This window comes from Podarcis vaucheri (assembly GCF_965113315.1).
Source record: "Podarcis vaucheri genome assembly, chromosome: 3".
Classification (NCBI taxonomy): Eukaryota; Metazoa; Chordata; class Lepidosauria; order Squamata; family Lacertidae; genus Podarcis; species Podarcis vaucheri.
The window spans coordinates 65,233,015-65,246,630 of NC_138761.1; the positions used below are offsets into that span (position 1 = coordinate 65,233,015).

Here is a 13,616-nt window from a genome sequence, read left to right on the forward strand (position 1 = left end):
ATTACTTATAGTTTTATGGTATGTTTCATTATCTCTCTGTACAGCAGTTTTGATCTTTTAAGAGTATACATTTAATTTTTAAAAAATATGCTTTCTAAAGCCAACAAATGATCTGCTTTATTTTTAACTATTCAGGCTGCAATCCTATATGCTGTTACTTGGGAGTAAGTCAATAGGCTTACTTATTATCAGACATGTGTAAGACATCCAATGTTCTGTGAAACGATTTCTGCTTGAATGATGGGACTTCTTTCCCTGTTCCTTACTGCATCCAACCTCACCTCACCCCACAATCTGCTGTGAAAGGTCTCTCAACCTTCCAGAACAGATTTTGGGCAGAATGGCAAGCAGCAGCAGGAAATCTATTCTGCCAACAGAGTCAACCCACTAGTGGACAGACACCATTGAATTAAACCCGATTGATTGATTTTATGGTGAGAGCTGCCCAAATGCAGAATGAGGCAAGGTGTAAATGTATGCCATCAATCTCTGCGCCTTTGGTAAGTGGTGGCCTTCTACACTGCCATGACATTTTGAAACGTTTTAGTTTTTTAAAGTATTTTCTTCACTAGCATGAGAGCATACACCTATAAAAAAGACCCACAGGGCTATCCCCAACTCCCTGCCAAATGCAACACTTATTTGTGGACCTTCTCTTATTTAGTTATTTGAACACTTTGCATTCTTCCTCTCCAGATCATGGGAACCTATGGCTCTGATATATATATTTAAAGCAATAGGAATAAATTGTTATTTCTCCATATCCCCTGTAAGACTTATCCCCCCCAGCCCATTTCTATTATATAGGAACATGCAGTTGCAATACTGTTGCTGGATTTATGTTAGCACAAGTGAAGTGCACTAAGAAAAACATATCGTTTTTGAAAACTCTCAAAAGGCCCGTGGTTGGTTTATATCTTTCAGTTTTTATTGCAGGCTGTGAAACAGAGGAAAAGTAATGCTATGATTGAAGTTAGTTATAAAAAAATAAGCAACGGAGACCATTAGAAAGATAGAGCATTAGTTACAAGGCTCTGTCTCACAGCCAGCAGGCAGCCATGAAAGGAGAATAAATTGCTTCCTACAATTGCCAGGTTCTTCACACTGTGAAGTGTCAAGTTTCCTTCCTATAAAAAGGGGATTGGGAAGATAAATCCAGGTATTATGTTTTGCAACTCAAAGATCAGGGTACGGATTCAACAAAACAAGCATGCCATGCATAGATAAACAGGCTATTGCAGTGGTTGGGGTTGGAGATGGAAAACTAGGCTCAAATCTATGTTCAACCAATGAAGATCAGAGGATGATATAGGGCAAATTGATGTCTCTCAGGGCTTTTAAATCCAGACAATCACATCTGGATATTTTTTCGTCTGTTCTTTACCACAGGGTTGTTAGTCAAATCTACTTCAAAATAACAGCATGTGAGATAAGGGTACATTAGTTATCCAACTCACATAGGTAAGGCTGGAAATAAATCTATTAATTCACAATATATGAACTTTACCTTTTGAACTGGATTGGTCCTCGCATGATCTGTGTATTTTATAAACCTTATGCAAGTATACATTATTTAAATAAGTTTACAATGGTCAGCTAGTACTTCTTCCAATCTTCAATTCCATTTACCTGATTTCTGTATGTGTTTGGGGTTTAATTTTTTAAAAGTCTGCATGTTTTAAAAGTCATACATATTTATCCTAAGCATGCATGTTTGTATGTATTTTTAAATCTAAACTACTCATTTCATTACTTCAAACAATTGCAATTGACTCCCTCTTATGCAATGTGCAGATTTTGGTACACATTTTTTGGTGAAAGACTGCATCACAAAGTCATGAGATTTTTGAAGGCTAGCTATGTTTCAGTTTGTACATTGGTTGCAAAGGTGTGAATTACATAGGTTTGCACTGAAATGCTAACCAAACTGGTTTTTCCTATTCTTAAAGTTTGCTTCTGAGAATTCACTTGCTTCACATCTACAAGAAAAACATTCATCAGTAAAATTTGTTTGAACTTAAGCATGAGAAGCATGAGAAGTAACAAAAAGGGAATGTTGTGGATGTAGTGGTACCTTGGTTTAAGAACAGTCCAGCTTAAGAACGATTTGGTTTACAAACTCCACAAAATCAGAAATAGTGTCTTGGTTTGAGAACTTTACCTCGGTCTAAAAACGGAATCCGAATGGTGGAAGGGCACTGGTGGCGGGAGGCCTCATTAGGGAAAGCGCGCCTCGGTTTAAGAACGGTTTTGGTTTAAGAATGGACTTCCGGAATGGTTTAAGTTCATAAACCGAGGTACCACTGTATCTTGATTTCAGTAAGGCTTTTGACCAAGTCCCGTGATATTCTGGCAGAGAAGTTGGTAAAATGTGAGCTGCACATGGTAACTATTAGGTGGATTTGTAGCTAGTTGGCTGACCAAACCTAAAGAATGCTCATGGTTCCTTGTCATCCTGAGTAAAAGGGGCCAAGTGGGCTGCTGCAGGAGTCTGTCTTGGGCCTGGTGTTGTTCAACATCTTTATAAAAGACTTGGCTGAAGGTATTGCGGGGATGCTTATCAAATTTTCAGATTACACCAAACTGGGAGGGGTAGCCAATGCCACTGAAGACAGAATCAGGATTCAAGATGATCTTAACAGGTTGGAGAATTTAGCCAAAACTAATAAAATGAATTTCAATAGGGATTAATTTAAGATTCTGTACTTAGGCAGGAGGAACCAGGTGCACAAATATAAGATGGGGTACACCTAGCTTGCCAGTAGTATATGGAAAAGGGATCTAGGGGTCTTAGTAGAACACAAGATTAACATGAGACAACTGTATGATGCAACAGCAAAAAAAAGTTAATGCTATTTTAAGCTGCATCAACAGAAGTATAGTGTCCAGATCAAAGGAAGTAATATTCTGCCTTTGTCAGACCACACCTAGAGTACTGTGTCCATTTCTGAGCACCACTATTTAAGAAGGATATTGACAAGCTGGAACATGTGAAGAGGGCAACTAATGGTTGAGGGAGTTGGATAAGTTAGCCTGGAAAAGAGGAGAGTAAGAGGAGATATGAGAGACATCTTCAAATATCTAAATAGCTGTCACATGTAAGATAGAGCAAGCTTGATTTCTTCTGCTCTGGAGGCTAGGACTCAAACCAATGGAATCAAGTTACATGAAAGGAGATTCAGACTAAACATCAGGGTGAACTTTCTGACAGGAAGAGCTGTTCCACAGTGAAACTCTCCTTCCTTGGACGTTTTAAACATATGTTGGATGGACATCTGTCGTGGATGCTTTAATTGAGATTCCTGCATCTCAGGGGGTTGGGCTAGATCACCCTCAGAGTCCCTTCCAACTCTACAATTCTATGATTCTAGGAAAGCTATACATGGACGCATTCAAATGCAGTGCCTAAACCATGTTTTAGTGTTGCATGCATGAACCCTGGTTTCATCAGCTTCTCCCTCCCTTCTACATCTTCATCACAGCCAAGAGGAAGAGATTGTAAGCTTCTGCTTCTATTTTTAACTAATAGCAACATATTTTTATATTCTAACCTGGACGAATTGTTACTCTTAACTATGGTTTAGGGAAACAATCCAATTCCAATTGTGGTTTATAATCTTGGTCGGTTTCCCTATACCATAGTTAAGATTAACTACAGGTTCAGGTTCAGACATAACAATAAATTCCAATTATTTGAAAACAGAAACAATCTCCTCCTCACAGTCATACCAAAAGAAAGAGAAAAGCAGGGAGAACACATGAACTCAAAACTTGTGCAAGCTGCACTAAATCATAGTCCGTGTCAGATATGAGTAGACTGCCAATTCTACTTCTCTGTCTACAAAATTTATGTTCCACATTTTGACGGCTGAACATTAGTTAAGTAAAATTAGAATCTTAATGAAATACATCAGAAAAAGGGAAGGAAGAGAAAAGGAGGAAGAGCCTAAATACTTTAATTACATCTTGGTTTATCCACCCTAAAAATTCCTGAAACACTTAAAATACTTGTAATTTGGAATACATTTTGTGCAGATTAAACAACAAAAACAAGGGGCACAACTTTTCCTATATTGCTACAATGGCAATATTTTGAAAACTGCATCAATAGTTTAAGAAACTGCACAGAAACCTGTGAGGTGTTGTAATAATCTTGCTGTCAAGGGAAATCCTGTTTGCTTTTTAGAAACATGAGATGCTCACTACAAATTTGAAAGTGGGGAGTATATACAACAAAAATGATTACCCAACTCTATCCTGCTGAAAGGCAGAATAAGCCAATCCATCAGTCACCAAAGTTAAACCTATCACAGTGTGCCACTACAGATTGCAAAACAATGAGGTTCAGAAGACGCAGAAATCGATTCATTGCTACAAGAGAAAGTCAGTGTATGTAGGGATCCCTTGTGGTGGGAAAGGAGAGATGCAACCAGAAGAGAATAGAAGGGGTAAGCAAGGAATGTTGGGAATGTTATGTGAATTCCGCAGAAGAATATAATTTCCCCTCAACATAGCTGGTCAGAGGATGCTGGGAGATTATAACATGTTGGAACACAGCTCTTTGTATGGCAGTGGAAAATTAGCAATATAACTAGGAACTACAAGCAATCTATTCCCCTTGCTGCCAGAGAAATATCAGCTGCAGGATTTCTCCCTCTGCTGGAGAAATATCTGAACTTTGCTACAAATATAAACTTGAATATGCCAGAAAACAGTTTGTAGATTCTTTCTAAGAATATATGGCAGATTCACAATGATTTAGTAAATATCAATGTTTATAAGAAACCAAGTGATCTGATATTTCTATGGGACACTTGATTTTTCTATGGGCACATAGATAGACAGACAGATAGATATAGAATACATTAGAAATACTGTTATTGTAAAACATTACAATCTCTGTGTTTCTCTCAATATTTAAAGGGTTCTGACGAGAAAGGTGTGCAATGTCAAATCAAAAAGATTAAAGCAAAATATCATAGATTCAACACAGCAATCAAGAAGCCAGTCACACACATGCAATATACCAGGATTACTCATACTTGTTGCAGAAGAGGGAGTGCTGCAACTCAGTAACCAGTCTGCAGTGTTTAAAACAGTCATGTTGTCTCCTGAGAATTGGAATGGTATATAGTGGTTCATTTTCTGAATATCTGCTTAACATACAGCAACAATTTTCAAAATAAGAAAAAAATACGAAAGAAAATTCTCTAGACCATTTTAAGGAGGACTACTGGGGTGAATTATCACATATACTGTAGTACTTGTTTGTGTGGTGTTTCTGTCACAGAGACACATAGAATAAATATCCCTGTTTCAGTAACATGTCTCTGGATACCAAATCAGAAAAAGCCTCACACATACATCAGATTCCATTATAATACTATCAGGACACAGCACCCCAGGTGTAAATGTATTATCCCATTTGGACACACATTTGTATGATAGGGAGCATTATACATATAAAAATGTACTGATTGAATCCAGATTTTGTCATGCTTGAAGTGGGCTATTAACTAAGTGCCATTTATTTTAGTTGGCCAATTAAGCATTACAAAGTCTGCATCCAAACAAACCCATGTGAATACTCACCCTTAGTCCACTTGATATTGAATCATATAATCTTCAAAAAATCCATCTCTATTTCTCTCTCACTCACTCACTCTCTCACTCATACACATGCACAAGCAAACCACTAGCTCTTTCAATTTTAGTGCCTCTTGATAATGGCTCATGCCAAACACTCACAAATGGTGTTTTTTTCCCCTTAAGCTATACAACCTGAGAAAGGCATGAAATTCACTGTTGTATAAGGCAAATATAGTATTACATCATTTACAACTAATTTTGTTTTTAAATTCCAAAACCAAGCAAGTTTGACCAGTTAAAAAAATGTTCTGATAAAGTCCTGTATGCCCTGGTTCTTTTACTCATTGATATACGTCCAACAAGGGAGAGCCCAAATCTCAGTAGTACTTCACATGCTTTGCCTGCAGGAAGTCTGAGAAAGACCTCCACCGTGGAGGAACCTGGAGCGTCATTGTGTTACAGTCAAACACTGGGCTAGAAAAATCTAAAGCATGAGTTAGTAAAAAAGCAACTTGGTTCATTTAAAATGCACCCAGGAACATGGATACAACAGGTGACTCGCTTGTGTCAAATAGGATGAAGTGGACACTAAGCTCAGTACTTTATATATTTTCTCCTTCAGTTTAATTTTCCTTTTAATAAAGGTAAATGGAAATGAATGCACAAAATGAAATGTAAAGGTATTGCTCAGATATCTGGCTGAGCTGTGCTTTGTGAGTTAAAATACTGTAGCAAATATGTGGACTTGCAGGCTAGCACAAATATTTTATGAGCCAACTAAAATTAAACAGATTTAAGAACATTTTTGTTAAGCAAAACACACACACACACACACACACACACACACACACACACACACATACACACTGAAAAAGCCTCTGCCTTACTCTTACCCTTCATGTAATGTGTGATGCCTTTGCTTATATGAGTCTTCTGCTTGCCATGCAGAATTTATGCCATTGTGAACCACTGCCAAGTTACTGAACAAACTACAACAGCATAAAAATCCCCATGGCAGTTAGAAGTATTATAAGGAAACTAGCAAGATATGTTACAACTACTAAGTGGATAAGACACCACACTGAGGCTGCTGCAACAAGCAGCAGTATAACATGTGGGTCAGGCTATAGTCTGTCAGTGAGACCACAAAAAGTGCTGTGACACCTTAGAAACTCACTAGTTGACTTTGGCATACAACATAAAATCCTTAAAAGCAAAATAAACTTTGATTAAACATATTGATGTTGGGTTTAATCCAGAATTAGTCATGCTGCTTTTGACCCATCACTGATTTCAATTGGTCTACGCTAAACATGATTAAGTCTGGTTTCAACCTCCTGTACACATCTTTTTTCTGAAAGGTAATTTACTTTTAGAAATATGAAAATGATCCAAAGTTGCCCTTTCTGCGCCCTAGAAGTATAATGAACTTTTAAAATTTACTCAAATGCTGCAGACTCTCACTAAAATTGTCTTATGAATGTCAGCACCTGATCGAAAGGATCACTCACGTCTTGTTTGGATGAACAGAATAGGCTCGGCAATTTTTAAATAAGAAGATTAAAAGCAAACACCAGGCTGGGTGTTTGGATAATGAGATGCAGGACAATGCTGGTACAAATAGCCTCAGCAAGCTTAAAGTGCAGGCCAAATTGCAATGCAAGAAAAATAGTTGGAAGGTGGAAGGATGACTAACATTAAGACAGGTAGAGATTAATGGAGATATACTGGAGACAGAAGAGACATGGCTGGTAGGAAACAATACAAGTATGGGAAAGAATAGGGCATTAATTATAAAATTTTATATTAGAGGACTGTACCTAATACACAACTGATTACCTTACGCTATCATCCATGGTATATATCTTTCTTTCAACTTCTTCATTAATGTGATGTACTGCCACCATAAACCAGTTTGTCTCTAAAGATGTCAGAGCACTTTTTGTTTTTAAACTGAAAGAGGTAGGTGTTCACTCACCGCCTGTTCCATTTGTTGTAACAGATGTGCTGCTAAGATTAGATTTGTCCAGTTTAGAACTACCAGGTGTTTCACTGCTTCCCACAAGATTATGAGGGCTTGCTAGATCCTGCATTTCCATAGATCTATTAGAGAGAGAAAAGTAATACTATTACTATACTATTTACATAATGGAAGTGTGCAGAGAGGCCCTTTTGATGCCATCGTAACTACATACACACTGAAAATAAACACTTTCCCTGATAATTAAATGCTGGAAAAACAGCAAGCAGTATCTTAAAATCAGCCTCATACCCAACACTGTTTTGGAGGGAAATCAGTGGAGAATTGGCAGGCCAAGGAGCAAGGAGGAGGAAAACAGGAGCACTCAACCCAAATCATGCTCTCCTGTTGGCAATGGCCACTGTGGGCAATTCAAAATATATTACCCAGCATCCCCTGAAACTCAACGCATGCAAGCTAAAGGTGGAACCCTATGAGCCACTGAGGATCTACAAGGAGTGCGGAGGTGCACTTGTTGATACGCTGTTTAAAGAAAAGTACATTCACTGGATATGGATGTGCCTTGGCATAAAGTATCTAAAATTAGTACTAAAATGTGTATATTAACAGTAAGGTGCATATTCAGGATTCATATATATTGTTTTCTAACGGCCCGGCTGCTGGTGTTTTGCCTCAGTTATGATGGCTGCAACATTTTCTCTCTGAGATCAATCTGGTCCCTGTCACCCATGGATTAGTACTCCAATGTGCCCTATGTAGATAACCCAAAGACTGCAGCTAGTGCAGTTCTCTACAGCTTAGGAGAGGATATAGAGGTCATATTGCATCTATTTTAGGTCAACTGTACTGGCTGCCAATGCATTTCTCAGCCCAAATTAAAGTGTTTAAAGTCCTAAATGTACTGTGTCTGGTGTACTAAAGGAGCCCCTTCTCTAATATAGAACTCCATCATTTACCTACATAAAAATTGATACAGGTGGACCTTCTCTACTTTGTCACCCACACTATGGAAATCACCCAAAGGCAACACTTGCTTGGCAACCTTCCTGATCAATTTGCACAGGCAACTAAACTTTTCATAATAAGGCTGGAATGATCCCCCCTGAAATGTTCCTTCATTTGAGAGCAGGGTGTTTTGGGGGGCTCTAAGCAATTTGGATTATTTCTGGAGTGGGGAAGGAGACACTTAAAATTGCTCGTGGCCATGACAGCAAACAAACAGTTGGAAACTGTGTATCTGAAGAAGTGTGCATGCACACGAAAGCTTATACCAAGAACTAACTTAGTTGGTCTTTAAGGTGCTACAGGAAGGAATTTTTTTAGTTGGAAACTTGTTTGCCAAGATAGGTACAATTTGGCTCCAATTCCAAATGCAGGCCTTTTTGGAGCAGAGGAACACTAAATGAAAAAGACTTCTGTTTCCTACCTGCCCAATACTTATGCCAACTCTTCTGTCTATTGATCCAAAGATTCTATAAGTATTGTATTATTTTCTACTTTTTCCAGAGGTATACAATACATTGTTTCACACTCCCCAAATCAGAGAAGCTACTGGAAGTTCTAGGATCAGCTATCACAGGGTCAGTTTTATTGTGAGGAGATACTACTGCAGATTTATGTTTTCATAATAGATTATGTTTATAAATTTAGCTGAGTGTAGCAGGCACACTCACAGGAAGTACTAATTCTTAAAACTGCTTCAGTCCCAAAAAGGGTTTTCATTGCCAGCTAGCTCCAAAAAAATCAAACTTACTTTCTCTTGTCAAAACCAGAACTGCCTCCCCAGTAAGAACTTGTATTTCTACCTGTCTTTCTTTTAAGTGATGATTAATCAGCATCCATGATTAAGTGGGCAAGCCACTAAGTGTATAACTAAGAAGACTAATATAACTCCTAAATATGTGAAATACATGGTATAAAACTTTGGCAAACGTCCACTGGGAAGCCAGGTGTCCACTGCCAATACTCACTGCTAGCTGCTCCTGGATTCAAGAAATTATAAGGCAGCTTACTAAAGAAACAGAGGATAGCAGATAATTGGGGTACGGGTTATATAAATACAAGCACATTACTAACCTTCCCTACAACTAGACACCAAGGTATAAGCACATAAGGCAACAAATTAATGTATGTGTAATTGAGAAACTAAATTTATAAACATGACCATATGGAACAGGAAAGCTCATAGAAGCAACCACTATTTTTGGATTTATAATCAATATTATTTTAGTGAAACACATTCTTCTGCATCAAAGACAGACTCTTTCAATCCCTCATCAGAGAGGATTCTCCCTTCTCTGAATCTCCCCCCCCCCCGAAAAAAAAGATTTTTTCCTTACACTATTAGCCCAAGACCAACTATATAAACAGAAGAACTATATCAAGTGTATCTGAAGAAGTGTGCATGAACACGAAAGCTCATACCAATAACAAACTTAGTTGGTCTCTAAGGTGCTACTGGAAGGAATTTTTTTTATATCAACAGCCTATTTCTAGTCACCCTGAATAATGCAACTAAAGTGTATTATGTGTAGCCCAATGCAGTTTTTTTTTCTGGCTTTCTACAATATGTGGTAAGAGCATGAATGGAACATACCACACAAAAGCCCACACACAACTACCTCTCAAATTTCTTTTCATTCCGCCCTGCTGCTGCTGCACCCTGTGCCACATCTCATTCCATTGCAGTGGGCAGCTGAGGATGCCCCTTATAGGATGGATTGGACAAAGTGAGTTCCACACTTTTTGGAGCCAAGCCATTTTTGCCCATTACATACATGTACACTCATATCATTATTTTGTTCACAGTTCATGAAGTCTTTAGTCATACGTCTAAAACTTGCAAAGCCTACTTGACCAGAGATGACAATGGGGCAAAAACAAAAACAAAAAAGTACAGTGTGTGTACTCTGAATAATGGTGAGTTTATTATACCATCCTTTTAAATTCCTTAAAACTATTATTTGTTGCTAGATTAGCGTGGAAGGTAGCATACGTTCAAATGAGTCCCTTTTAACTATTATGCAGGTGATTTTCAGCTCTGCATTCTTGTATTCTACCTATCATCTGTGTGTTTCATCTAAGGAGTGAGAAAGAATTGAGCTGTGTTCCCAGAGATGGGGACTCTGCCATTATGCATTTCTCCTCCCCTGTGAGAGCAGCTGGTGAGAGGTGATGTCACACACATGGCCTCCCAGCAGTGAAGTTGTTTTCACTTACCAAGAGAAGGAGCAAGGGGCAAGGCAGCGGGGAGGTCAGTGCTGCGTGGGCACATCAACAGAGCTAGTCTGGTGCGTCTGCCAACTAGTCCACACAGCACCTCTCTGCTCCTGCCCAGCTTGGCAAGTGGCAGCAGGCCAGGTGCACAAAGCTCCCCTCCTCATTAACCACTCCTACTTCCCAGGATGCCAAAGTGCCAATGGTCAGACAGAATGGGAATTGTAGTCCAACAACACCTGGTGGCCCAGAGGTTCCCTAAAGGTAAAAGTAAAGGACCCCTGACAGTTAAATCCAGTCGCAGACGACTCTGGGGTTGCAGCACTCATCTCGCTTTACAGGCTGAGGGAGCTGGCGTTTGTCCGCAGACAGTTTTTCCGGGTCATGTAGCCAGCATGACTAAGCGGCTTCTGGTGCAATAGAACACCGAAACCACAGCAGTGCACGGAAATGCCGTTTACCTTCCTGCCGGAGCGGAACCTATTTATCTACTTCCTTTTTTGGCATGCTTTCAAACTGCTAGGTTGGCAGGAGCTGGGACCGAGCAATGGGAGCTCCCCTTGTCGCGGGGATTTGAACCACCGACTTTCTGATTGGCAAGCCCAAGAGGCTCAGTGGTTTAGACCACAGCGTCACCTGCATCCCTAGAGGTTCCCTACCCTTATTTAAAAGAATTTTAGGCAGGCCTTCACTAAAACTATCAGGATAATGCAGTAGAAGATAGTAGCACAATATAAAATAAAATTAATATTGCTGTTTATTCAATGTTATGTTTCAAAAAAGTGCAATATACCTTTTAGGAAAAGAAAGATTTTTCAAGTACTTAATCATCTTAAGAATTTAATATGTATATTCAGAACTTAAAATATTATTCACAAATAATTAATAAAGGGACAAAAAGGGCTAGATTTGAAATCCCAGAAATGTGTTAAACATGATAATTTGTTTTTCTTATCAACTTGTCTTAAGAGTTAAATCTACAACTGTATGGCAAACAAACCCAACAATGAACTGCAAAGCATACAGGCAAAAGAATAAGTGGCTCCAACATTTAATTGTCAGTAAAAATAAAACTCAGAATTCATACTTTTGGCTCACTGCCTTTTCCAGTGTTCTGAACGTGAAAGCATTCAGCTGAAAAACATGTCTACAGAGATTCCTAAACTGCTGTGCACACTTTTCTAACATAACTCTACAATATACCTTAAATCATGACCTGCAACAACCTTGCAATTCCAGTTCTGGGCCTCTTCTGAACAGCAGACAAGAAACCCCTAAGGACTAGGCTGAGACCACCATACTCATTTTCACTTATAACCAAATCCAGATTTGAACTTTGAAAGCCTAAGGTGGAGAACTGATTGCGGAAAGGCAAATCCATTTTACGCTTAAAAGAGTAGGTAAACTTACCCTACTTTGGGAATTAACCTTATATTTGGTCACTTTCAAAGAAACAATACAGACACAAACACACTGAAAATCAACAGTTAGATTGTTAAATGTAATTCACAACAGCAATACGAATTCCGGGTGCACGAGTGGATATATGGGAGCCTTCTGGATAGCGTATATGTAGTGTCATAATACAGAGAACTTATGAGACTCATAAAAAATCTTATCTTTTGGAGAAAGAATGTGTGAGTCAAAGAATCAGTGAAGATTTTCTTTCCCAGTGAAGACTTTTTTATTGGGGGGTGGGGAGGAGAGAAAGGGAAACTTGCAGGATAACCAGGTTGTATAAACAGCCCATCTGCAATACAACCACATAAAAGGCCCATGGGCAAATCCAAACGCATTAGGAGAAGTGCTTGAGGAATCTGCCAAGCAACCAGATGCTCATGATTGCAGAATTACTTCTATAGCTGTCATCTGTATCCTCCAACTGCTGTTCAAAATGTGGACAATGAAAACGGTGACCTAATAATATACCGAGTACTACTTATACTGTAATCTGAATTATCTGTATATGTTAAATTATATGAGGATTTAATAAATTGGTAAAGTGAAAAAAGTAAAATCTGTTCCAGTTAGTATTATCTTAAATCACTTTCTTTAGATTGAAATGACTATAATTAAAGGGTTCCCCCCTCCTGTTACATGTTCTATTTACATGTGCAAGCCCCTATTACTTTCTTGCCTCCTTTCTTTGGCTTTCAGCTCCAGCAACTGCCTTCCCTTGTTCCTTATCACAGATCCCTATTTCCATCTTCAGTCCTACTCATATATTTTTATTTTAACAAATATAGGCAGATTCTACTGGTTCCTTGCCACCTTTCTGTAATTCCCCAAATGTAATCCATTTCAATCACAGCTACTCGTTGTTATCTTATAAGGATAAAGTGGTACCTCGGGTTACGTACTTAATTCGTTCCGGAGGTCCGTTCTTAACCTGAAACTGTTCTTAACCTGAAGCACCACTTTAGCTAATGGGGCCTCCTGCTGTTGCCGCCGCGCCGCCAAAGCACAATTTCTGTTCTCATCCTGAAGCAAAGTTCTTAACCCGAGGTACTATTTCTGTGACATGCTTGCATAGGGTCACTGACAAGTGCAAACCAACCCTGGCTAATTTGTAACTTTAAAGCAATGAAATACACAACAAAGCAACCTCTCTGACTGCATGGAGCCCGGACAGCCCCGTGGTTTTCTACGGATCTGAGGACAATGAAACAATCGCTGAGATGGCTAGAGCGCCAGTGGCTGAGAACTCATTCTGAATCTGACCGACACAGGTTAGAGCTCAATGTTGAGCCCACCAAGTTGTGACAGTGACGGCGAAAAAGACCTTCTTCACCGCCTCTGTTGCATCTGCAGAAAACAGCAGTAGGAGACT

At 39.0% G+C, this 13,616-nt stretch overlaps 1 protein-coding gene across 18 annotated transcripts in view; it reads right to left on the reverse strand.

Annotated features, from left to right (window-relative positions):
- Window positions 1-13,616, reverse strand: part of EYA4 (EYA transcriptional coactivator and phosphatase 4) — a 114,274-nt gene that overhangs the window by 40,101 nt on the left and 60,557 nt on the right. For 11 of the 18 annotated variants that reach the window (XM_082215935.1, XM_082215934.1, XM_082215933.1 and 8 more), the window contains 2 exons: window positions 7,568-7,692; window positions 5,043-5,111 (listed from right to left, as the gene is read on the reverse strand). The exons of 1 other annotated variant lie outside the window; for it this stretch is intronic. In XM_082215935.1, the coding sequence (XP_082072061.1) occupies window positions 5,043-5,111; window positions 7,568-7,692 (194 nt within the window). The remainder of the gene's footprint in view (window positions 1-5,042; window positions 5,112-7,567; window positions 7,693-13,616) is intronic. 6 more of the 18 variants (XM_082215939.1, XM_082215940.1, XM_082215938.1 and 3 more) reach the window with 2 other exon arrangements.